General features: G+C 45.6%; 1 protein-coding gene across 1 annotated transcript; it reads right to left on the bottom strand.

Annotated features, from left to right (window-relative positions):
• Nucleotides 1–338: 338 nt before the first annotated feature.
• SPCS3 (signal peptidase complex subunit 3) lies at nucleotides 339–24564 on the bottom strand. The gene is made up of 5 exons (XM_063920663.1): nucleotides 24237–24564; nucleotides 17946–18019; nucleotides 15747–15823; nucleotides 3189–3304; nucleotides 339–974 (listed from the first exon to the last, which is right to left on the bottom strand). The coding sequence occupies exons 1-5, from the start codon at nucleotides 24377–24379 to the stop codon at nucleotides 842–844; spliced, it is 543 nt and encodes a 180-aa protein (XP_063776733.1). The 5' UTR covers nucleotides 24380–24564; the 3' UTR covers nucleotides 339–841.
• Nucleotides 24565–25318: the final 754 nt, after the last annotated feature.

Genomic DNA, 25318 nt, shown 5'->3' with positions numbered 1-25318 from the left:
CTAATTGGGGTTCCCAGTCACTTTACGCAAAAAACGACACCCAAAAAAGTTTAAAAAACTCATGTCGACCTTTTCATATGTCGACCATTTTCATGTGTCGACCATGTCAATGTCGACCAATAGTGGTCGACCTAATGACTGTCGACCATAACATGGTCGACCATTCATACCGGAACCCTGTAACATACAGGTCACAATTTTCTGTTAAATTATAATTACATATTGATGTATGATCTATGCCTATTTAACATGTTTTGTCAGCTGTATCACTGCAGACACCCTGTACTCATTGCTTTTTCTGGTCCTGTGCATTACTAACGTAAAACAAAAATGACAAGTTTGTCTCTCGTACACCACGTTGGATACTTTTATTTCAAAACAGTGTTGGAACTGTTCATATTGGTCTATTGATGACAGCATAATGTATTCCTAGAATGAATATCCTAATTTAAAAAAATAATAATAAAAAAAAAAAAAAAAACAGAACATCCACCACATTTATTCCATAAACAGAAGGCTCAGCCGTTACCAAAAAAAGAAAACGCTTGCATTGCTTAGAACCGGTGGATACAATGGCTCCTCTCCCCACAATTGGGGAGACAACACACAGAACTGCTCAAAATAAAAAAATAAAAGTTGTGGCTTTTCCGCAGTATGTACAAGGGTCTTCTTACCTACACGGGCATCACATTTTTTAAATAAAATGTTTTATTGCCAAGTACGGATTTGTATTTGTAATTAGAACGTCTTTCTTTTGGTAGGAAAGTAGGCAGGATAACTTCAAGATGTACAGGAACATACATATATATAAAAAATTCAACGTAGCAAACATTTCAATAATTTAATAGCTCATTGTGGTTTTGTAGGTATCAGGGAATGGAATAGAAATGTGCCCTGACCCTGTGACCAGAGGTAGGATGCCAGCATTTGGGACAACGTTCCACGACAGGGTGAGTGTAATGTTCCTGTTGCCCCTGGAACAAGAGAATACAAAATTAACACAAACAATAAATTAACACTTTAAAGATTAAGGTTGCCAATTAATCTAATATCCAACACTTGTGTATCTGTGTGCAATTGACTGACTCTTTATAGGAAGCAAAACGGAACTTGGCGTGTAGAAAATAAGATTCAGTTGCACACAGATGTACAAGTGTCATATACCAAATTAATCAGTGCAGTCTCGTGAAGCGGTTTTGTTGCAAACCATTGCAACCAAGATGCACATTCGGGTGAAACGGATGCTGGGAGCAATTCAAGTCGTACAGGACCCATCGCACCAAGAACGGATGTTTGGCACAAATGCTGCAATAATGTATAAAATCAAGGGGGCAGATTTATTAAGCTTGGAGAAGGTATAAAGAAGTGATAAAGCAGTGATAAGTGGAAGGTGATAACGCACCAGCCAGTCAGCTCCTGTCATTTTTCATATCCGTAAATGATTGGCTGGTGAGTTATCACCTTCCACTTATGACTGCTTTATCACTTCTCCAGCTTTAATAAATCTGCCCCATTATATGTAGCCCTGGCCAACCTGTGGCTCTCCAGCTGATGTGAAACTACCAAGTTCCAGCATGCCCTGCCAGAGTTTTGCTATTAGGGAATGCTAAAACTTTGACAGGGCATGCTAGGATGTGTAGTTTCGCAACAGCTGGAGAGCCATAGGTTGGTCAGGCTTGCCTTAGAATGTAGCATGAATGTGAATGTAACAAACTTTAATAACATCTGTCAAAAATAACATTTCATGAAAACTCCTAATCTGAGGTAATAAACCCAGTAGTATGTTACTGTATGTATTTAGTATTTGGACATTTTTGCACCACTAAAAACATGGTCTAAAGTACTTCACACGGCAGTTCAAGTTACTGTATATAGGAAAATGCTGTGGTGTAAGCTGCAAGACAGAGGGAAACCCATCACTCAAATCATTTTATTGCTGGGAACGTAAATTCTACTTTTCCAGTATGTATGTACAGAAAGAGCAGATTAGTTATAAGGAAACTTGCTGGGTATCGTCTGATTGCGCACTTAGAAATGAAATTTAAGTGGGTCAGCCTTTAACAATAAAAACCATTCAACAGGAGAGTGCTATGACTCTTTATTGCTAGTTGGTCCCTACGCAGTATTTGTCATCTCATTCTGTTTTTTAAACTATATTTAAAAAAATAAACCTATCAGAGGAATTTTGGTAAAATAACAACCTCTTACAGACCATTTAAGCACACACCAAGCACTGTATGCATAAACCAGAAGGGGTTCTATGAAAATGTAGCTCTGATTAATAAAATAAAAAGTCCAAGTACAGTTTTTCACCCACGTTACTGTGAGTAAGGTATAACAGAAGGTCGCTGCAATCTCAGCAATTTCATATTTATTAGTCCTATTGCTGAGCAATATCAGTCACTCATAAGTAAAACAACATTGCCACCTAGTGGTCATAATAACTGCAATTAACATACACTTGACTTACAATTGGGAAGTAATTCTGTTTTATGCAAACACTGAATATATTATTTCTGGTGAACACAAACTATTATATTGCATAGGGGCAATGATGAGGCCATTAGCCCTTCAACCACGTTTTAATTGCAGTCAGCATCAGCTACCTTGTAATGCCACAGCAGAGCAGATTCAATGCAGGTCTAGGAGTAATTTTTTTTTTTTTTTTTTTTTTAAAACAGACCTTCCCTCTAACTTTCTATACAGTGTACCCACAACACTAGGTAAATAGGAAGGTCTACAGCAACCAACAAAGCAGAACAATGATGTGTCGCTGGTCTGTCCGCTTTGAAACAACCAGCACTGAAACTATAACAAGACTAGAACAGCTTCTCTATTTGGAAGACTGCTTGTCCCTTTCTCAGTGAAAATACCAGAGACACAGATTGCTTGGTCTCAAAAGATATTAAAAAATAATACAGTGCTAGTAGATTTCAGGAAACTGTGGTACGAGTAATATCAAACAGTGATAATTAAATAGCACAACTTTGAAGTGCTCTTGACATCTTGATCCTTCACAGAACACGCTCCTCTGTCACCACAAATCAATCATGAAACATTCTGGCGCCAAAGAGTAAACAGACATCAGCATTTCTGTCAGGTTCCACCTTATAAATTTTATCTCTTGCACTCGCCCCTTGAAGAGAGCACATTTTAATAAAAACAATATATTTTTTCCAGATGCTTACTTCAGACCGTTTCCATCGTCAAAGAAAAAATACTTTGATTTCATCTCTTTTAAAGACAACTTTGGGTTATCGCCCCGGAGAATGATCTTGTCCCATAGCACAACTTGATTCAAAGCCTAAAAGTGAAACCAAAAGATATTCAGCCATAATATTAATTTTGTAACATATCAAAGAACAAAATATACACTAACAATGTGTAAGCTAGGATAAGCGAACAAAATGGAATATTCCCATAAAAGTTTAAGACCCTGACAGAAGCACTCTCCATGCATGCTTAGCTACTCTCCCAGACCGACAATGATGGTCCTGGATATTAGGACATTCTCAGTCCCTGAACAGCAGCAGACCCTACTGGATCTGGAGTGAGTAGTGGGTTGATGCGATTCCCAGCAAACTACATCAACATGGTCTGCCACCCACCAGGCATGCTGCCAATATTTGCAGCACAATGCCACAAGGGGTCGGCCATGATGGCACACATTGCATCATCACTTGCTAATTGGACATCCCCTTCAGGGAATCCCAAAAGTTGACACATTTGATTCAATAGCAATACGTACTTAAACACATACAAAAAAAAAAAGTTTCAATTGCCTATTCTCTCTCGAGAAAAAAAACTTAATTTAAATTTTTTTTTAGTGTGAGTATTTTCAAAATATGCATCATCTTCATTCAAAAAAAACTGTTGTAACAGTATTTAAAAAGTTTTCAGTAACCGTTATTGTTTTGTACCTGGGTGAGCAGAGGATAAACCACCCAAAATGGAAACATTTTGTTTTGTGGAATTCCTTATGAATTGCAAATCACAAAATCACGGCATCCTGGGAAGAAATATTGTGCATGAAAGTTTAATTTCAAGTTATGGCAGCAATGCATATCTGTATAAAATACAGCTGGTCATTTCATAGAGGAGATAACAAGATTTATGGTAAGAACTTACCATTGTTAAATCTCTTTCTGCGAGGTACACTGGGCTCCACAGGGAATGACATTGGGGTGTAGAGTAGGATCTTGATCCGAGGCACCAACAGGCTAAAAGCTTTGACCTTCTTCCCAAGAAGCATAGCGCCGCCTCCTCTATAACCCCGCCTCCGTGCAGAGGAGCTCAGTTTTTGTTAACCAGTCCAATGCAGTAGCAGGTAAAAGAGACGACAATCGTTAGTAGCCACATACATCAAACACTCACGACAGGAGAGGGTGTCAGCGGCTAATGCCATACCAACCCAAAGAAGCTAAGTGCGTCAGGGTGGGCGCCCTGTGGAGCCCAGTGTACCTCGCAGAAAGATTTAACAACGGTAAGTTCTTACCATAAATCTTGTTTTCTGCTGCGGGGTACTCTGGGCTCCACAGGGAATGACATTGGGGATGTCCTAAAGCAGTTCCTTATGGGAGGGGACTCATTGTAGCGGGCACAAGAACCCGGCGTCCAAAGGAAGCATCCTGGGAGGCAGAAGTATCAAAGGCCTAATGAACGTGTTCACTGAGGACCACGTAGCTGCCTTGCACAATTGTTCAAGGGTCGCACCACGGCGGGCCGCCCAAGAAGGTCCAACCGACAGAGTAGAATGGGCCTTTATGGTAGCATGTGCAATCACCATTCTAATACATCTGTCTAGGGTCTGCTTGTGAGCAGGCCAGCCACGTTTGTGAAAACCAAACAGAACAAAGAGAATCCGACTTCCTGATGGAGGCAGTTCTCTTCATGTAGATACGGAGAGCCCGTACCACATCCAAAGACCGTTCTTTGAAAGACAAATCAGGAGAGGCAAAGGCCGGTACCACAATCTCCTGATTAAGGTGGAAAGAAGACACCACCTTAGGTAAATACCCGGGACGTGTTCTAAGAACCGCCCGATCACGGTGAAAAATCAGACATGGTGACCTACAAGACAGGGCACCCAAATCCGACACCCGTCTAGCAGAGGCAATAGCCAGCAGAAACAATAGCTTAAGAGAAAGCCACTTAAGGTCTGCAGATTCAAGAGGCTCAAACGGAGACCCTTGCAACACCTCCAGAACCACCGACAAGTCCCAAGGAGCCACCGGCGGGACATAAGGAGGTTGAATCCGCAACAAACCCTGAGTGAACATACGTACATCAGGTAAAGTCGCAATTTTTCTCTGAAACCAAACCGACAAGGCAGAAATATGAACCTTGATGGAGGCCAGACGAAGGCCCAAGTCCAGACCTTGTTGTAGAAAGGTCAAAAGTTTGGCCGTACTAAACTTGTAAGCGTCATGATTGTTAGATGCGCACCAAGCAAAGTAAGAATTCCAGACCCTATGATAAATCCAAGCAGAAGCCAGTTTCCGGGCCTTCACCATGGTTTTAATGACCGCCTCAGAAAATCCTTTGGCCCTCAAGACGGAAGCTTCAAGAGCCACGCTGTCAAAGCCAATCGCGCTAAATCCTGATATACACAGGGGCCCTGAACGTGGAGATCTGGGCGCTGCGGAAGTAAAAGGCGACGCTCTATCGAGAGACCCTGAAGGTCTGAATACCAATGCCGTCTGGGCCAAGCTGGAGCCATCAGAAGTAGGATTCCTCCTTCTTGCTTGAACTTCCTTATTACTCTGGGCAGGAGTGACACCGGAGGGAACACGTATGGCAGACGAAAGTTCCATGGAATTGCCAGTGCATCCACGAACGCCGCTTGAGGATCCCTTGTCCTTGCTCCGAAGACCGGAACCTTGTGATAGTGTCAAAACGCCATCAGGTCCACATCTGGAAGGCCCCACCTGTCCACGAGGAGTTGAAACACTTCTGGATGGAGGCTCCACTCTCCAGCGTCTACGTCCTGACGACTGAGAAAGTCCGCTTCCCAGTTTAGGACCCCCGGAATGAATACTGCCGATATGGCAGGCAGATGGCGCTCCACCCACTGAAGAATCAGTGATACTTCCTTCATTGCCATGCGGCTTCGAGTGTCGCCTTGGTGATTGATGTACACCACCGTGGTGACGTTGTCCGACTGTACTTGAAAAGGTCCGTCATATATTAGATGCTGGGCCAAGTTCGATGAGTTGAACACCGCCCGCAATTCCAGAATGTTTATCGGGATGAGAGACTCCTCCTCAGTCCAGCGACCCTGAAGGGAGTTTTGCTCCAACATCGCGGCCCAACCCCTCTGACTGGCGTCCATCATAAGAAGAACCCAGTTGGAGATCCAGAAGGGACGACCCCTGCTCAATCGTTGGTCCTGATGCCAACAGCTCAGTGACAGACGGACCTCCAGAGACAATGAGATCATTTGAGACCTGATCCAGTGAGGCAGGCCATCCCACTTGGAAAGAATCAGCCTCTGGAGAGAGCGGGAATGGAATTGAGCGTACTCCACCATGTCGAAAGCAGACACCATGAGACCTAGCACTTGCATTGCCCAATGTATCGACGCTTGCGGACGAGATAGTGAGAGTGTCAGTGCCCCCCCAGGTGCACCATGTTCTGAGCAGGGACCTGGGAGGATTTCTTCCAGTTGATGAGCCACCCGTGGACTCACAGAAGCTGGATAGTCAGATCCAGATGGCGTAGGAAAATCTCTGGGGAATTTGCCAGGATCAACAAGTCGTCCAAGTACGGTAGGATCCTGACCCCTTGACGGCGGAGTACAGCCGTCATTACCGCCATGACCTTGGTGAAGACTCGCGGAGCCGTGGTCAAACCAAAAGGTAACACCCGAAATTGGTAATGGAAGTTGCCAACCGCAAACCTCAGGTACTGCTGATGCAACACTGCAATGGGAATATGCAGGTAAGCATGCTGTATGTCCAGTGACACCATATAGTCCCCAGGCTCCAAGGCCAGAACAATAAAGCGAAGAGTTTACATACGAAACTTGGAGACCTTCACAAATTTGTTCAAGGACTTGAGGTTGAGAATGGGCTGGTAAGACCCATTCGGTTTCGGGACTAGGAACAGAGGTGAATAGTACCACTTGCCTCTCTGAGCCAGAGGCACCTTTACTACCACTCCTGTGTCCAGACTGTATCATCGAATGAAGAGTTTTTGCCTTCACCTGATCCGAAGGGACGTCTGTCAGGCAAAATCGATGAGGGCGACGATTCTTGAAGGATACGGCGTAACCTCGAGTGATGACTTCCCGTACCCAGGCATCGGAAGTGGTCTTCGACCTTTCCTGGGTAAACCCTAGAAGTCGGTCCCCCACTCTGGGATTCCCCAGAGGGAGGCCCGTCCCGTCATGCAGCAGGCTTGTCAGTTTAGGAAGCAGGCGGACGGGCAGCCCAGGCCCATTTTTGGAAGTGCGAACCTGTTTTGGGTACGCCTGACCTTTTGCTTTCCCAGAAGGACGAAAGGCGCGAAAGGAAGTACTCTAAGGAGCAGTACACGGAAGACATGCTGTTTTAGCAGACGCTAAGTCAACCACTATCTTGTTGAGGTCTTCTCCAAAACGAATGTCTCCTTTGAAGGGGAGTACCTCCAGGGTTTTCTTAAGAGTCCATGTCCACAGACCAGGACCGTAACCAGAGAATTCGGCGAGCCAAAATGGACGTAGTAGAAGCCTTGGCCGCCAGAATACCGGCATCAGAAGCCGCCTCTTTAATGTAATGAGACGCTGTAACAATATACGACAGGCATTGTTTAGCATGATCAGAAGCATTGGAAAGCAACTCCGCCTCCAGCTCCTGAGCCCACGCTTCCACAGCTTCAGCAGCCCATGTCGCTGCAATAGTGGGCCTATGCACCGCACCGTTTAAGGTGTAGATTGCCTTCAAACAACCCTCCACACGCTTGTCCGTCGGCTCTCTCAAGGACGTGACACTAGTTACAGGCAGAGCTGAGGACACTACTAGCCGCGCCACTTGCGAATCCACTGGCGGAGGTGTTTCCCAATTTTTACTTAGCTCCGCAGCGAGGGGGTAGCAAGCCAGCATCTTCTTGTGAAGCGTGAACTTCTTTCCAGGATTTTCCCAGGACTCCTGACGTATGTCAACTAAATGATCAGAGTGAGGTAAAACTTGTTTAACCACCTTCTGACGTTTAAACCTGTCCGGTTTCTTAGGGGCAGCGTCAGGCTCCAGTTCATCATCAACCTGAAGAATGAGCCTGATCGCCTCTAACAAGTCAGGAACATCCACCTGCGAAACAACTTCCCCATCAGAAGCATCAGGATCAGAATCTGTGGGGTCCGTATAAACGCCATCCTCATCAGACGAGGTGTCTCGGACGTTGGTGGATTGTGAGGAAGTAATTGCCCGCTTTGAGGACCCCTTGGTCTTAGGCGGGCGAGGGTTAGACTTTTGAGCAGTCAGTGATTGGTTCAATTGTTGTAACTGATTGGACAGTTGATCTGCCCACGGTAGGTTAACCGCGGGGACCATAAGCGGTTGTACCGGCACAGGTGCTACAGTCCCACTGGGGGGTAAGGAACCCCCAGAACCTGAACCCTCAGCTGCTATGTTAACCTCAAATGTGTCTGCAGCGTCAACACTACGCAATGTGGGATCAGCCCCAGCTCCGTCCCCCTTTGTAGCAGACATAATCAAAAGCTCAATGCCAGGCAACACAGTACAATATTATCAGCACAATACCTGACAAGAACCCCCTGTGCAGTGTATGAGCACAAACAGGGAATTCAAGAGGTATATGGTGACTAAAAATCACAGAGAGAAATACACACCGGAACTTGGTACTTCCGGACCGGAAGTGAGTAGGAAATGCACATGTGGCAACCTCTGATAGGATCTACACCAAGATAATAAGATTTTACTCACCGGTAAATCTATTTCTCGTAGTCCGTAGTGGATGCTGGGTACTCTGTAAGGACCATGGGGAATAGACGGGCTCCGCAGGAGACTGGGCACTCTAAAGAAAAGATTAGGTACTACATCTGGTGTGCACTGGCTCCTCCCTCTATGCCCCTCCTCCAGACCTCAGTTAGGGAAACTGTGCCCGGAAGAGCTGACATTACTAGGAAAGGATTTGGAATCCAGGGTAAGACTCATACCAGCCACACCAATCACACCGTACAACTCGTGATAACTATACCCAGTTAACAGTATGAACAACAACTGAGCCTCATTAAACTGATGGCTCAGAACAAAAAACCCTATAGTTAAGCAATAACTATATACAAGTATTGCAGAATTCCGCACTTGGGACGGGCGCCCAGCATCCACTACGGACTACGAGAAATAGATTTACCTGTGAGTAAAATCTTATTTTCTCTGACGTCCTAGTGGATGCTGGGTACTCCGTAAGGACCATGGGGATTATACCAAAGCTCCCAAACGGGCGGGAGAGTGCGGATGACTCTGCAGCACCGAATGAGCAAACTCAAGGTCCTCCTCAGCCAGGGTATCAAACTTGTAGAATTTTGCAAACGTGTTTGATCCCGACCAGGTAGCAGCTCGGCAAAGTTGTAAAGCCGAGACACCTCGGGCAGCCGCCCAAGAAGAGCCCACCTTCCTCGTGGAATGGGCTTTGACTGATTTAGGATGCGGCAGTCCAGCCGCAGAATGTGCAAGTTGAATCGTGCAACAGATCCAGCGAGCAATAGTCTGCTTAGAAGCAGGAGCACCCAGCTTGTTGGGTGCATGCAGGATAAACAGCGAGTCAGTTTTTCTGACTCTAGCCGTCCTGGAAACATAGATTTTCAGGGCCCGGACTACGTCCAGCAACTTGGAAGCCTCCAAGTCCCGGGTAGCAGCAGGCACCACAATAGGTTGGTTCAAATGAAACGCTGATACCACCTTAGGGAGAAATTGGGGACGAGTCCTCAATTCTGCCCTGTCCATATGGAAGATCAGATAGGGGCTTTTGCATGACAAAGCCGCCAATTCTGACACACGCCTAGCCGAAGCCAAGGCCAAAAGCATGACCACTTTCCACGTGAGATATTTCAACTCCACGGTCTGAAGTGGCTCAAACCAATGTGATTTTAGGAAATCCAACACAACGTTGAGATCCCAAGGTGCCACTGGGGGCACAAAAGGGGGCTGAATATGCAGCACTCCCTTAACAAACGTCTGAACTTCAGGCAGTGAAGCCAGTTCTTTTTGAAAGAAAATAGACAGGGCCGAAATCTGGACTTTAATGGATCCCAATTTTAGGCCCATAGTCACTCCTGACTGTAGGAAGTGCAGAAATCGACCCAGCTGAAATTCTTCTGTTGGGGCCTTCATAGCCCCACACCAAGCAACATATTTTCGCCATATGCGGTGATAATGTTTTGCTGTCACATCCTTCCTAGCTTTTATCAGCGTAGGAATGACTTCAATCGGAATGCCCTTTTCCATCAGGATCCGGCGTTCAACCGCCATGCCGTCAAACGCAGCCGCGGTAAGTCTTGGAACAGACAGGGCCCCTGCTGTAGCAGGTCCTGTCTGAGAGGCAGAGGCCAAGGGTCCTCTGAGATCATTTCTTGTAGTTCCGGGTACCAAGCCCTTCTTGGCCAATCCGGAACGATGAGTACAGTTCTTACTCCTCTCTTTCTTATTATCCTCAGTACCTTTGGTATGAGAGGAAGAGGAGGGAACACATAAACCGACTGGTACACCCACGGTGTCACTAGAGCATCCACAGCTATCGCCTGAGGGTCCCTTGACCTGGCGCAATATCTTTTTAGCTTTTTGTTGAGGCGGGACGCCATCATGTCCACCTGTGGCCTTTCCCAAAGATTTACAATCAGCTGGAAGACTTCTGGATGAAGTCCTCACTCTCCCGGGTGGAGGTCGTGCCTGCTGAGGAAGTCTGCTTCCCAGTTGTCCACTCCCGGAATGAACACTGCTGACAGTGCTATCACGTGATTTTCCGCCCATCGGAGAATCCTTGTGGCTTCTGCCATCGCCATCCTGCTTCTTGTGTCGCCCTGTCGGTTTACATGGGCGACCGCCGTGATGTTGTCTGACTGAATCAGCACCGGCTGGTTTTGAAGCAGGGGTTTTGCCTGACTTAGGGCATTGTAAATGGCCCTTAGTTCCAGAATGTTTATGTGTAGGGAAGCTTCCTGACTCGACCATTGTCCTTGGAAGTTTCTTCCCTGAGTGACTGCCCCCCAACCTCGGAGGCTTGCATCCGTGGTCACCAGGACCCAGTCCTGTATGCCGAATCTGCGGCCCTCGAGTAGATGAGCACTCTGCAGCCACCACAGCAGAGACACCCTGGCCCTCGGGGACAGGGTGATCAGCCGATGCATCTGAAGATGCGATCCGGACCACTTGTCTAACAGATCCCACTGAAAGATCCGTGCATGGAACCTGCCGAATGGAATTGCCTCGTAAGAAGCTACCATCTTTCCCAGGACTCGCGTGCAGTGATGCACCGACACCTGTTTTGGTTTTAGGAGGTCTCTGACCAGAGATGACAACTCCTTGGCCTTCTCCTCCGGGAGAAACACCTTCTTCTGTTGTGTGTCCAGAATCATACCCAGGAACAGCAGACGCGTCGTAGGAACCAGCTGCGACTTCGGGATATTCAGAATCCAGCCGTGCTGTTGTAGTACTTCCTGAGATAGTGCTACTCCGACCAACAACTGCTCCCTGGACCTCGCCTTTATAAGGAGATCGTCCAAGTATGGGATAATTATAACTCCCTTCTTTCGAAGGAGTATCATCATTTCGGCCATAACTTTGGTAAATACCCTCGGTGCCGTGGACAGACCAAACGGCAACGTCTGGAATTGGTAATGGCAGTTCTGTACCACAAAACGGAGGTACACCTGGTGAGGTGGGTAAATGGGGACATGTAGGTAAGCATCCTTGATGTCCAGTGATACCATGTAATCCCCCTCTTCCAGGCTTGCAATAACCGCCCTAAGCGATTCCATTTTGAACTTGAACTTCCTTATATAAGTGTTCAAGGATTTCAAATTTAGAATGGGTCTCACCGAACCGTCTGGTTTCGGTACCACAAACATTGTGGAATAGTAACCCCGTCCCTGTTGAAGGAGGGGAACTTTTATTATCACCTGCTGGAGGTACAGCTTGTGAATTGCCGCCAGTACTACCTCCCTGTCCTGGGGAGTAGCTAGCAAGGCTGATTTGAGGTAACGGCAAGGGGGAGAAGTCTCGAACTCCAGCTTGTATCCCTGAGATACCACTTGTAGAACCCAGAGATCCACCTGTGAGCGAACCCACTGGTCGCTGAAGTTCCGGAGACGGGCCCCCACCGCACCTGGCTCCACATGTGGAGCCCCAGCGTCATGCGGTGGACTTAGTGGAAGCAGGGGAGGATTTTTGTTCTTGGGAACTGGCTGTATGGTGCAGCTTTTTCCCTCTACCCCTGCCTCTGGGCATTAAGGACGCGCCTCTAACCCGCTTGCCTTTCTGAGGCCGAAAGGACTGCACTTGATAATACGGTGCTTTCTTAGGCTGTGAGGGAACCGGAGGTAAAAAAGTCGACTTCCCAGCTGTTGCTGTGGATACGAGGTCCGAAAGACCGTCCCCAAACAATTCCTCACCCTTATAAGGCAAAATTTCCATGTGCCTTTTAGAATCAGCATCACCCGTCCACTGCCGAGTCCATAATACTCTCCTGGCAGAAATGGACATCGCATTAATTCTAGATGCCAGCCGGCAAATGTCCCTCTGTGCATCTCTCATATATAAGACTACGTCTTTAATATGCTCTATGGTTAGCAATATAGTGTCCCTGTCAAGGGAATCAATGTTATCAGACAGGGAATCAGACCACGCTGCTGCAGCACTGCACATCCATGCTGAAGCAATAGCAGGTCTCAGTATAGTACCTGAGTGTGTATACACAGACTTCAGGATAGCCTCCTGCTTTCTATCTGCAGGCTCCTTTAAGGCGGCCGTATCCTGAGACGGCAGTGCCACCTTTTTTGATAAGCGTGTGAGCGCCTTGTCCACCTTAGGGGATGTCTCCCAGCGTAACCTATCCGTTGGCGGGAAAGGGTACGCCATTAGTAACCGCTTAGAAATTACTAGTTTCTTATCTGGTGAAACCCACGCTTCTTCACACAATTCGTTTAACTCATCAGATGGGGGAAAAGTCACTGGCTGCTTTTTCTCCCCAAACATAATACCCTTTTTTGTGGTAACCGGGTTAATGTCAGAAATGTGCAACACATTTTTCATTGCCGTAATCATGCATCGGATGGCCCTAGTGGATTGTATATTTGTCTCATCCTCGTCGACACTGGAGTCAGACTCCGTGTCGACATCTGTGTCTGCCATCTGAGGTAGCGGGCGTTTTTGAGCCCCTGACGGCCTCTGAGATGCCTGGGCAGGCGCGGGCTGAGATGCCGGCTGTCCCAAAGCTGCGTCATCGAACCTTTTATGTAAGGAGTTGACACTGTCGGTTAATACCTTCCACATATCCATCCACTCAGGTGTCGGCCCCGCAGGGGGGGCGACATCACACTTATCGGCACCTGCTCCGCCTCCACGTAAGCGTCCTCATCAAACATGTCGACACAGCCGTACCGACACACCGCACACAGGGAATGCTCTGACTGAGGACAGGACCCCACAAAGTCCTTTTGGGGAGACAGAGAGAGTATGCCAGCACATACCACAGCGCTATATAAACAGGGATTTACACTAACAAAAGTGAATTTTCCCTATAGCTGCTAATATACTCAGTTTGCGCCTAAATTTAGTGCCCCCCCCTCTCTTTTTTACCCTTTGAGCCTGGAAACTGCAGGGGAGAGCCTGGGGAGCTGTCTTCCAGCGGAGCTGTGAAGAGAAAATGGCGCCGGTGTGCTGAGGGAGATAGCCCCGCCCCCTTCTCGGCGGACTTCTCCCGCTTTTTTATATACTTTTATGGCGGGAGATTATGCACATATACAGTTTATTAGACTGTATTATGTGCTTTTTGCCATGTAAGGTACTCTAATTGCTGCCCAGGGCGCCCCCCCCCCCCCAGCGCCCTGTAGCCATCAGTGACCGGAGTGTGTGGTGTGCATAGGGAGCAATGGCGCACAGCTGCAGTGCTGTGCGCTACCTTAATGAAGACCGAAGTCTTCAGCCGCCGATTTTCTCCGGTTTCTTCTGTCTTCTGGCTCTGCAAGGGGGACGGCGGCGCGGCTCCGGGAACGGACGATCGAGGTCGGGCCCTGTGTTCGATCCCTCTGGAGCTAATGGTGTCCAGTAGCCTAGAAGCACAAGCTAGCTGCAAGCAGGTAGGTTTGCTTCTCTCCCCTCAGTCCCACGTAGCAGTGAGTCTGTTGCCAGCAGATCTCACTGAAAATAAAAAACCTAATAAATACTTTCTTTACTAGGAGCTCAGGAGAGCCCCTAGTGTGCAACCAGCTCTGGCCGGGCACAGATTCTAACTGAGGTCTGGAGGAGGGGCATAGAGGGAGGAGCCAGTGCACACCAGATGTAGTACCTAATCTTTCTTAAAAGAGTGCCCAGTCTCCTGCGGAGCCCGTCTATTCCCCATGGTCCTTACGGAGTACCCAGCATCCACTAGGACGTCAGAGAAAAAGGCACAGACAACTGCACAGGGGGCAATCAGCCTTGAAAAAGGGACAGCATAGTCCCGAAACGCGTTGGTTTGCCCTGCTGTGCCATATTCCATTATCAAGACGGACATCCTCTACATGCTGTGGGTCACGTGAACGGTCATTTGGGATTCAAATCTCTGGAGCCTTTAGCAGGGTATTTCCCGGGGTACTCTGCTTTCTCAACACCTGCGGCTCCCACCAAATATACGGGTACTATCACCTTCCTGCCTTGTGATTCACCACGTGTTTTATATTTCTATATATTGGTCTCATTTTATGTTTATTTTATTAAATATGTTATCATATTTTGATACCTCATTTGACATCTATATTGGAGATATCATATCTACACGGATCTAGCGTCTACTAGGGAGTGGTCACATCTCTTTGCTATTGTTCTGTAAAGCAGTTGTCCCCGCAAGCTCTATCATAGTACTTTCACTGCTAATCACTGGTGGCAAAGGTTTACAGTGCCAAGTTTGACAGCATTATAACTTTTACATGTATGCACTGAGCCTGAGGAGGCACATGGTCAACAGGGGCAGGGGATTCTAATAAATCCCTATTCGCAACCTGGCCCTCCTTCCATCTGAAGATAGCATCAGTTACTACAGTCAAACTTTGAAGAAGACTTTCAGTTTTCAGATTTACATGAGTATCAGGCAACCTAAAAAGTAATCTAACCGTTAATGGGCCGGTTATTTAGAACATGCAGAAACCAGTATTATGGCAAGTGTAAAGGTGCCCATACACTTGTGCGATTTGGGCCGATTTCATCGGATGAAAAGTGGCAAATCGCAGGTGTTTTAACTCCAATTCAGATCCGATGCACGGCCCCATGTTCATCGATTGGAGTTGGAGATCGCAAATGCTGCACTACACAACTGTCGGATCCCAGAGCCTTGGCTGGGATCGAATACGAAAGGGCCGCATACGATGTATCGTATGTGATCCTGCCGCATGGGAAGCTGCCGGTGAGCTCAAGGGAATCCTATGCGACTTCTCCCCTCGGAGAAGTTGCATAAATGTATGGGAAACTTAATGAGGCAGTTCACATTAATGAATAAGTCTGTTACTGACTAATATTTATTCCATGCCAAACAACCAAATAAAAGGTCATACTTACATTGCTCTTGGTGGAATATTCCGCTGATAGGTATATGAATAGTTGCTTAACATTCCAATCAAATATTGGCTGCAAATGTAAATTAATTAAGAAAGACAATTCATGGTTTTGGCATTCTTGCTTTATATTGAATGAAAAAAGTAACTTTACTCACAAAGAGATCTGCCCTATGTGAGCAGCATCCAACTATAGAGCTCCTAGCATAATATAGCGAATACATGTTCATGCACAAATAATATACACACAAGTTTAAAGTAAAAACAGATCGCAAAGGATGTTCAACCAAAAATGCTGCCTGGTTACTCTCACATTTTGAATGTTTCTGCTATGCTAATGAAAGCGTAAATATTACCCCACAGAGGCACATAAAAGTATGTAAGGCCTCTGACATACAAGATTCCCAACTTGCTCATGAAAAAAAAATATCTTTTTTTATTTTCATTTTTTGACAAGCGTTACTGATTGCGAGATGGTTATGCAAATCTGCTAACCTACCATGGTGAAGTGACGGGAATATTTAGCAGACTGCACTCATGACAAACCATGCATATAAATATCCCATTTCTCCAGGCATTTACACACTCTATAGGCCTGACGTAGAGGTTACCATATGCCTAATCAGATAGACTCTGGCAAGCATCATGACTTCTCTCACACCAATCCTACTCGGTCTGAGGACTTTAACCATATTTTAAATATTTTAACTTGAGTCATTGTCTGCAAAGTCTACCATAAACTTAATGATTATTCTTCTATAATTATAAGATTTTGAAGGTTCTTGTGTTACCATCAGCTCTGACTCATGGTTAGAAAACACCATCACATAGAATCATATAAATACAAATACAGATTGTTTTTCATATCTAAAGGGTGATCACAAGCATAAGTTTGGAAAATGAGAACGGTACAGAGGCAGGAGACAAATGTCTGTAGCTTCTGTAAATGTAGCTCTGGTACAGTTTAGCAGAGTTTAGCAGCTTCATCTAGAGGAGCATTAATTTGTATCTAAATCTTTTTTTTTCCCCAGACATAAGCCTAAAACCTGGGTTTTTACGTATGAACGTGCATCAACCTGGGTCCAGCTTATGTCTGAAAGAGTCTACCCATGTTGAGAGTTCTAGGTCTGTGACCCTGCTCACTAGCAGGGCGTTTCCCAGGACTTGCAACCCAGGTAGAAGACCCGGCTTAGGTCTGAAAGTTGCCTAAAAGAAAACACCTAAAAGAAATTGATTGGCTGGGGACCATAGCACTTGGAGATCAGATCATCTCCAAGCGTGTACTGAATGCCGGAATACCCGGTGTCCTTCACACGAATAACCCAGGTCGTCACCTATCTGTGAAAGGGGTAACCCTGGCTTCAACCCATGCTCTGTGTTCCGGGTCCAAGCCGGGTAATATGCCTGACAGCAGTGGAAGAGACAACAGATTCAGGCGCTAAATGTAAAAGCATTTATACTTTACCATTAACGTTTATGTTTAAACCTACAAATAATCCTAAGTATTGATTTCTGCCCCTTTCCGAAATTTGATTGTATAAACGTAATGCTTTTTAGCTGTATTATCATTTGTATCAAGTCTGCCAACTTGCACAGATCTTATTTACCAATAATACATGGTTTATGACCAGGGACTTAATGCAAATAAGCATCTCTCCCACGCTTGTTGCCGTCATTCCACCCTGATCTTTGTCGCGTCTCTTCTTTCCTAATTAAAGTAGGCATATTTTGTATTCATAAACATACTGTATCCTCTGCATTTTAAAAATATGACATAACTTTTTCAAAATTTAGCAATATAAAAAAAATAATCCCTGAGAGATCCACAGAACACATCTGCCACGATAAGACTTTATATATAATCTTTAAACTAGAAAAAAAAAAACACGTTCAAGGATCTCAGAGAGATTTTACTTGTGCCTAAATTTACTGTGGTACTAACATCTATAATCCCTTTAAGAAAACAATGCTTTAATATGGGAAAAGTCACGCTTCTGGCAATCGCACAGATATTCAGGCTAAAGTCAACGTTCCAGCAACAACCGCTTCTACTAAACTACTTTTGGCACCGATATTAAAAGTAAACATAACCTTGGGATTTTGTGCCTGCAGAACACGCTATCAGTGGGATTAGGTTTATCAGCAGTCAGACATAGAATAAGAGAAAAATGTGTAATATTTCATTTTGTTCATAAAAGGATATCGGCATTTAAATCAAATATGATAAATCCGAGGTCGCTCCTTTCTCTGGGACCAGTAAAATCTTCAACATTCTCTCTGCAAGACAAAGTTAGAATACATTACAGATGGTAAAAGTATGTTCTTATGAATTTAGATGCACATTAAGGTTGCAAATAGTGTTTACTTTATCAATAATGGCGATAAACAAGGTAATGTGCAGTACGGATGGTGTAATGGTTAGCATTACTGACTCACAGCACTGAGGTCATGTGTTCTATTCCCACCATGGCCCTAACTGCAGAGTTTGTATATTCTCCCTTTGCTTGCGTGGGTTTCCTCCGGGTACTCCGGTTTCCTCCCACAATCCAAAAATATACTGGTAGGTTAATTGGCTCCCAATAAAATGAATCCTAGCGTGAATGTGTCTTTGTGTACATGTGATAGGGAATATAGATTGTAAGCTCCACTGGGGCAGGGACTGATGTGATGTGTGCGCTATATAAATAACTGGTAATAATAATAGTAGCAATGGGACTTAATCCCGAGCAGCATAACACGTTGGCCTTGTTAACACTCATCCTACCGTTAGGATCCTTCACAGTATCATGTCATTATGCTTTCTTTACACTCCCAAGATATTTGTATCCATTATTGTGTTGAAGATCAATTACATTCATTTGACACCCTAATAAGATGCATTCTGATACTAAGAAAGCAGTAAATCCTACAAGTAATGCTCACCAGTAACTGGGCAAAGCAATTTTTGAAAACAGCCCTTTAACTTCCCTTTTTCAAAACATACTATTGTAAGAGAAACGACAAGTTTAATGCAAGTGTGCTTACACATGCAGTGACGGCGCTGAACTGGTCTACTCTGTACAGTTCCTCTCAGTCCCCCGCATTGTGGAGGGAGGGGAGCTGTGATATGTGTGGATTCAAATATCTTATGTAGTTTTCATTCTAGCACCCTGCACCTTTCACAACCCATGCAGTTCCTCTTACTTGCCTGGGGTGTCGCTGTCTGCTCTGGTGCTTCTATCATACTATGGTCTTTATCTCAGTGCCGAGATACAGATCAGAGTGTGCTATAAGCACCAGAGCAGAGAGGGACAACCCAGGCAGGAAAGAGGAATTGCACATATGGTGACAGGTGCAGGGTGCTAGAATGAACACTATGATGAGTATTTTTCCCCAATTAATTCTAATGGCTGGCAGCATATACACTACAGAGAGGTATGTCAGTTACAGAGCCACTGTTTGCTGAGAGCTGCAGCAGGTAGATATTCCCTATTTTCTACAAGCAGGGTGAAAAGGGAGAAGGGTGTGCAAAGTGGATAACCTCTTTAGTAATTAATACTGAATGTTTCAGAACAAAAGAGCATTAAATCCAGATGTCAGGTCACCAATGGCACTATTGTATCTTCCTGGGCCTTCAGCAGGGGAGGTATTGTGACCGGTGGTCTCCTGACCGCCAGTCACATAACTGCATCCCGTCCTATACTATAGGAATAGGACGGTTTTATATAAGTGTCCATTATCGAACATTTAACATTAATTTAGTTTCATCACGTCTGAAGCTACAAGACGGTTTTCAGATAAAACGTCTTTTTTTTTTTTTTGGCAATCTACCTTTACTACTACAATATACTGAAGTGCCTGTATTTAATATTCTTACCAAAACTTCAAACAATTCTATATGACTAATTAGACTGCCATTCCCTTCACACTACGCACATACCAACCATGGGTAACCAATAAGTTTCCGAATTAAATTCATGATTAAAAAATGAGAAGAAAAAAAAAAGAAGAAGAGCTGGTTATACAACCCATTAGACCTCCAATCTAGTGTTCACTCTAAGCTTCTTTCGCAGGGCGCTGCGCCCTGCCCCTTTTTTGAGTGACAGAATGCGCCCTGCCCGTTTGCGCCCGCCCTGCTAAGAGCTGTCTTCTCCCCCCGCCGCGCTGTCACTTCTCCCCCCATGTGATCGCAAAATACGCGCTGCTATATCCAATCGCCGCCAGCAGCGCCTCCTCATCCAATCGCCGCTGGCAGCACCTCCTCATCCAATCACCGCCAGTGCCTCCTCATCCAATCACCGCCGGCAGCGCCGCGTCATCCAATCGCCGCCAGCGTCTCATCATCCAATCGGTGCCGGCAGCGTCTCCCCATCCAGTTGCAGTGTCTCGCTATCGAAGCCCGCCTGAGACGTCCCTCCCTCCTCCCTGCCCGCATGCTGCTCCAGGGACTGACTACACTACTTGTTTGCTGGTGCGAGGTCGCTTGGAAAATAGCGGAGACGCTGGAACGGGTTAGGTTCTCTGCTTCCGCCCTCCGGAACCTACTGACAGCGGGTAACATTGCTGTTACTAAAGGTACGGCAGGGCTGGGAGACTGTTCTGGTAGATACTGTATGTCACTTGTGAGCAACGCGCGCCCTCACCCAATGCATCTATTACTGAGCTTCACCATCTTGTAGCCATGTCTCTGTCCCCATGGAGTACAGCCGCCCCCCACCCCGCTCCGTTAGTTGCTTACAAGTTTAACTTTGTCCCCATGGAGTACAGCCGCATGTAGCCAAAGTTAAACTTGTAAGCAACTAACAGAGTGGGGTGGGGGGCGTAATTCGGCTAATGATAGAAATGGTCGGGGCTGGGGCAGTGCCCATTATTTACTTCACCCATGCCACCACACTGCCCAACATAAACACACCCAATACCCCCACAGTGGACAACATACACCCACACGTGCCCAGCATATGCACACCACCACAGTGCCCAGCATACACACCCCACAGTGCCCATAACACCCTCCATACCCACCCAGTGCTCATTATACACCCACAGTGCCCAGCATATGTACACCCCCACGGTGCCTATAACACCCTTCATACCCGTACTGTGCTTATTCTACACCCTTCATGCCCACACAGTGCCCAGCATATGTACACTCCCACATTGCCAGCATACACACCCCACAGTGCCCATTACACCCTCCATACCCACATAATGCTCATTATACACCCCACCTCTCCCATACACAGTGCCAAGCATACATACAATCCTATGTCCACACATAGTGCCCAGCATACACACATCTCAGAGAGGAGCTGATCTTAAAAGGTAATTGGGGAGTGGGTATCCTGGGTACTAATGCCTCCATACCCCTAACACTGACTACAGTACTACCTGCTCCTAATCCCCTTGCCCCCCAGCACTGTCCCAACTGCTATCTCTCCCTTGTGCAGTGTGCCCCAGTGCTCTCTCCAGTATGCGCAATATGTAGAACGTGCTCTACCTGGCGCAGTGTGTATAGGAGATTCTACCTGGTGCAATGTGTATGAGCGGCACTATTGTGTGGTATAATGTTATTTAGTACTATTATGTCGTCATGCCCCTTCCCCACGAAACAACACCCCTAAAAAAATTCCGGTGCGCACTGTCCATGCTTTCACCTATAGGAATGGGCGCACCAAGCGATATAGTATGTACCTATTTTTGCCCTTCTAACTTAAAAATGTGCCCTCACGAATGAAAAATGTGCCCTACCCGTGATCAGCACCCTGCCCTAAAAAATTCCTAGAGTGAACACTACCAATCTACGTAGCAAATACACAATTCTATCTTCTGCTTCATACCTTTCCCAAAAATAGTGCATAAAACACTATTGGGGGTATTTATCAAGCTTGTAAAGATATAAAATTGTGAGAGAAAGTACCAACCAATCAGCTCCTAACGGCCATTTTTCAAACACAACCTGTAAAATGTAACGCAGCAGCTGATTTCCTGATACTTTATCTCTCACAACATTATCACTCTGTGCTTTGATAAATACCCCACCACCACCAATGTATCCACATACACTGTGCAGTGATGCTGCAATGCTAGTATCTGTACGGGTGTGGTTCATAGGGCTGACAGTGTTTAGGTCGACCACTACTGGTCGACAGTAACTAAGTAGACACCTAAAATAGGTCAACACAAGCATTAGGTCAACATGAGCAAGGTCGACATAACAAAAGGTTGACATGAAATTTTTTTTTTTGGTGTGTTCTTCGTAGAGTGACCGGGAAACTCAATTATTGCTACCGCTGCGCTCAGCACAGGTTACCGTCCCCAATTGTAGTCCACGTGGATCGTAAAGTATGAAAAAGTTCAAAAATAAAATAAAATTGTGAATAACTCATGTCAGCCTTTTGTCATGTCAACCTAGAACATGTGTGGTCGACCTAGAGACTGGATACCATCTATATAACTGTAGAAACAGCCATCAGCTATAGTCATTTGTACTGTATTCCTCATGTCACTACACTACTTATTCCCAGCTTCACCACATAAGATAAAGGGGTAAATAAAAATATCTAAGAACAACTCACCTAGGAATATAATAATTTTTTTAAACTGTTAGATTAATTCAAAATGTGCTTTATTGAATTAATGTTAACTTCCCATCTGTATAATGTGCCAATATAAACTCATTAACCAACAACTTGCAATTGTTAAAGTAACACAGTAACGCCTTTTGTTTCCAAGCAAGCACCCCTTACCCATATGAGTGCAAAGAAATAGGAATATGCTGCTGCCGCATCAACATGCTGCTGTAACATGTGAAAAACACGCATTGTAATATTTTTTTACCTTTCTCAGAAAGTTGGGAGCAAGCAATTTTGTGATCATTTCTCTATTTTACACACATAAATACCCACTCGTACTAGAACAGAATCAACAATGACCAGTTTATATATCCTGTGAATTGCAGAAGCCTGTTATCTGTACAGCATTATACAAATATAATCAGTTGCACATGTGTTAAAAAAAAACCAGGAAGCATGTTGACGGCCACACATGTTGACATCTGCATTAAGCAAAATGCCGACATTAGGTCTGGGTTAGGTTTTGGGACATACTTACTGCCACAACTGCAGTTTTGCACAATTAGCCCTAAATATGACTAAATACACAGCTGCCGGGTTAAGCTTCGGGTACTTCGGTTCACAACCAGATCACTGACCGTCAACATTACCATCATGTCAGCATTTCATCAGCAACTTGCACTGTTGGTAGGGCAGATTTAAAATGTGCAGAGAGCGTTAGAGCTGGGAGAGGATGTGTCCAAGCTAAATGGCGATATATGAAGCAGTGAAGTGGAGAAGTAGGTTTAACATTTTCTAGAGTGTACTTTGTAAATGCTACTTCAAAGTTGGCTGGTTGCTATGAACAACTTCTCCACTAGCCCACTTCTATGCTCTTTGCAGTGTTAAAACAAAGGGCCGGAGATCACCAGAGGTGCGGGATGCCGGTCGATCTGACGTTATTTAAAGGGACAATCACTTAAAAGGCATGGTTTAGCCTTGTGATTGACCCTTTAAAAAAAAAAAAAACATTCAGAGATCAGCTGGCATCCCTCAATCTCGGGTGTCATTACATCTGGCCCAAAGTCTTTATTATTTGCTCCTAACTTACATCAGCCCCATGAATTGGAGAGGCTGCATGGCTGCACTGACAGCGACTTACAACCATCTGAATGAACTGCAGTGCAGCACATATGTGTTTGAATTAAATGGCTGATCTGGTAACCTTATCAGGAACTGAGGGCTTCCTCCTGTCTACATTACTCAACCGATACTATACAAATAAGCTTTCAGTCGTGAATGTGGCCATTTTGGTGGATATCCGCTCTTATGTATTTCAATTATATAAATGGCAGTGAGGAGGGAATTTACTTTTTCAGTGATAATTTCGGGGGGGGGGGGGGGGGGCATTCAATTGTTTCACTGTGGCCGCAGCTCCCCGTTGTGCCATTTCAAACGTTTGTGCCCAGCACTGTCCTGAGGCGAGTCGAACGCAGTTTGCACAGGTTTAACCGCTTTAGGCATCTGAGCCAACTGCATTTTTGGTGCGACATGCGTGATGGGCGCCTAGTAACATGCACCAGTAACACAAACAATTCAATAGCACCCTACTTCAGACTGGATCTACAGGCAGGAAAAAACAACTGAATAGCCCAAATAGAATGATGTATTCTTGCAAACATGCAAAACCTGGTTACTGTATAACTGCAATATGTGGTGTGCTCAATGGAGAGTAACCTAACAATGCATAAATGTTATGCAAATACGGAATATGTGATGTGCGCCCTCCAGATGCCCAGCATAGCATGCCGGATACTAGCCAACTGGCACCCTTGTATTATGCTATGTGCCTGGAACAGGCACACATGAGGATGCAGTGACCCTGGCTCGGTGTAATCACTATTGCAGGCACTGGTCATGTCGGGTGACCGCACACAGAGCTCTGGGTAGCCGGCAACACTCACAGAGTCACCCGGGACACATGGATGTTCACAGGCACCATCCGGTCTTTGAAGGCGGTGGTGATGAAGCAGCCGAAGGTGAGCGCGGCCATAACACTCAGCGAGAAGGCGAACAGGGAGTTGGCCCGGGACAGTGCGGTGTTCATGGTGACCGCAGCGAGCAGAACGCGGAGAGCGGCTGTCAGATGTAGCGGTGCCCGGGGACAAAATCCGAAGCAAGCGGAACTGCTGCTAATGCTGAGCTGTCTCTGTCTGGCCCTAGCGGCTCTCCATAACACGTCACTTCCAGAGAGGAAGAGGAAGTGACCCGGCCTGGCAAATGCGTTGTGAGAAGGGGAGAACGCCTTAACTGATAGAAGTGGACATGTTTGTTACTGGCTAAATGTCCATAGCCTGGCTATAACGGACGCTTGGTTACTGCCATAGTTGCCAATTCAGTTTATAACAAGCGGAATTGGGCTTGTTTTTTTCAAGTTGCTTTATTTTTTTGATGGTTGCTTGAGACTTTTTTGGGGGCTAATTTTTTTTTTTTTTTTTTTTTGCTGCTTGTTTTTTGGGTTTATTTATTTTATTTTTTTATAGGTACAACTGGCAATGACCATCAGAGGTAGACATTCATCAATTCATTCAACACAGATCCTCACGAAGACATAGGTGAGAAGCTGTGAATGAATAGATGAATTTGGGGGTCTTAAATTGTGTCAAATGGCTGCATTTTTCTAAAACATTGAATTTTATTATAGTAAACAAGTGCTTTTCTGCAAACTAAGGAGATTATTCAGTGTTGGTCGCAGATTTTGCGATTTTAGTAACATCTGCGACCACCAAAATCGCACGCTGGGGGCCGCCCAGAACAGGGCAAGGCCAAACAGAGGTTGACCCCTGCCTATGCAACATAGCTGCATAAGCAGGGGCACCGCCGCCATGTTTCCAATCGCAGAAAACGCAGACAGCATCATTGGCCGGCCCCGAAAACGGCTATGACATGCCTGCGTTTCCCGTGACACCACCCTGCCTCATCCCCAATGCCGCAACGCTGCCCCTGACACCCATCGCCTGTCAATTATGATGCAAATTTATCCTTC

This window comes from Pseudophryne corroboree, chromosome 1 (assembly GCF_028390025.1).
Source record: "Pseudophryne corroboree isolate aPseCor3 chromosome 1, aPseCor3.hap2, whole genome shotgun sequence".
In the NCBI taxonomy this organism is placed as follows: Eukaryota; Metazoa; Chordata; class Amphibia; order Anura; family Myobatrachidae; genus Pseudophryne; species Pseudophryne corroboree.
The sequence above is the reverse complement of the archived record's forward strand: the minus strand, read 5'-3'. Positions and strand labels throughout refer to the sequence as shown.

Excerpts from the sequence above, each read along its gene's own strand:
- SPCS3 (XM_063920663.1), bottom strand. The coding sequence starts at position 24,379 with ATGAACACCGCACTGTCCCGGGCCAACTCCCTGTTCGCCTTCTCGCTG. Across the intron at positions 15,824-17,945 it reads CATATTTGATTTAAATGCCG|ATTTGCAGCCAATATTTGAT; the intron begins ATATCCTTTTAT and ends TAATTAATTTAC. Across the intron at positions 3,305-15,746 it reads AATATTCCACCAAGAGCAAT|GCTTTGAATCAAGTTGTGCT; the intron begins GTAAGTATGACC and ends TTTCACTTTTAG.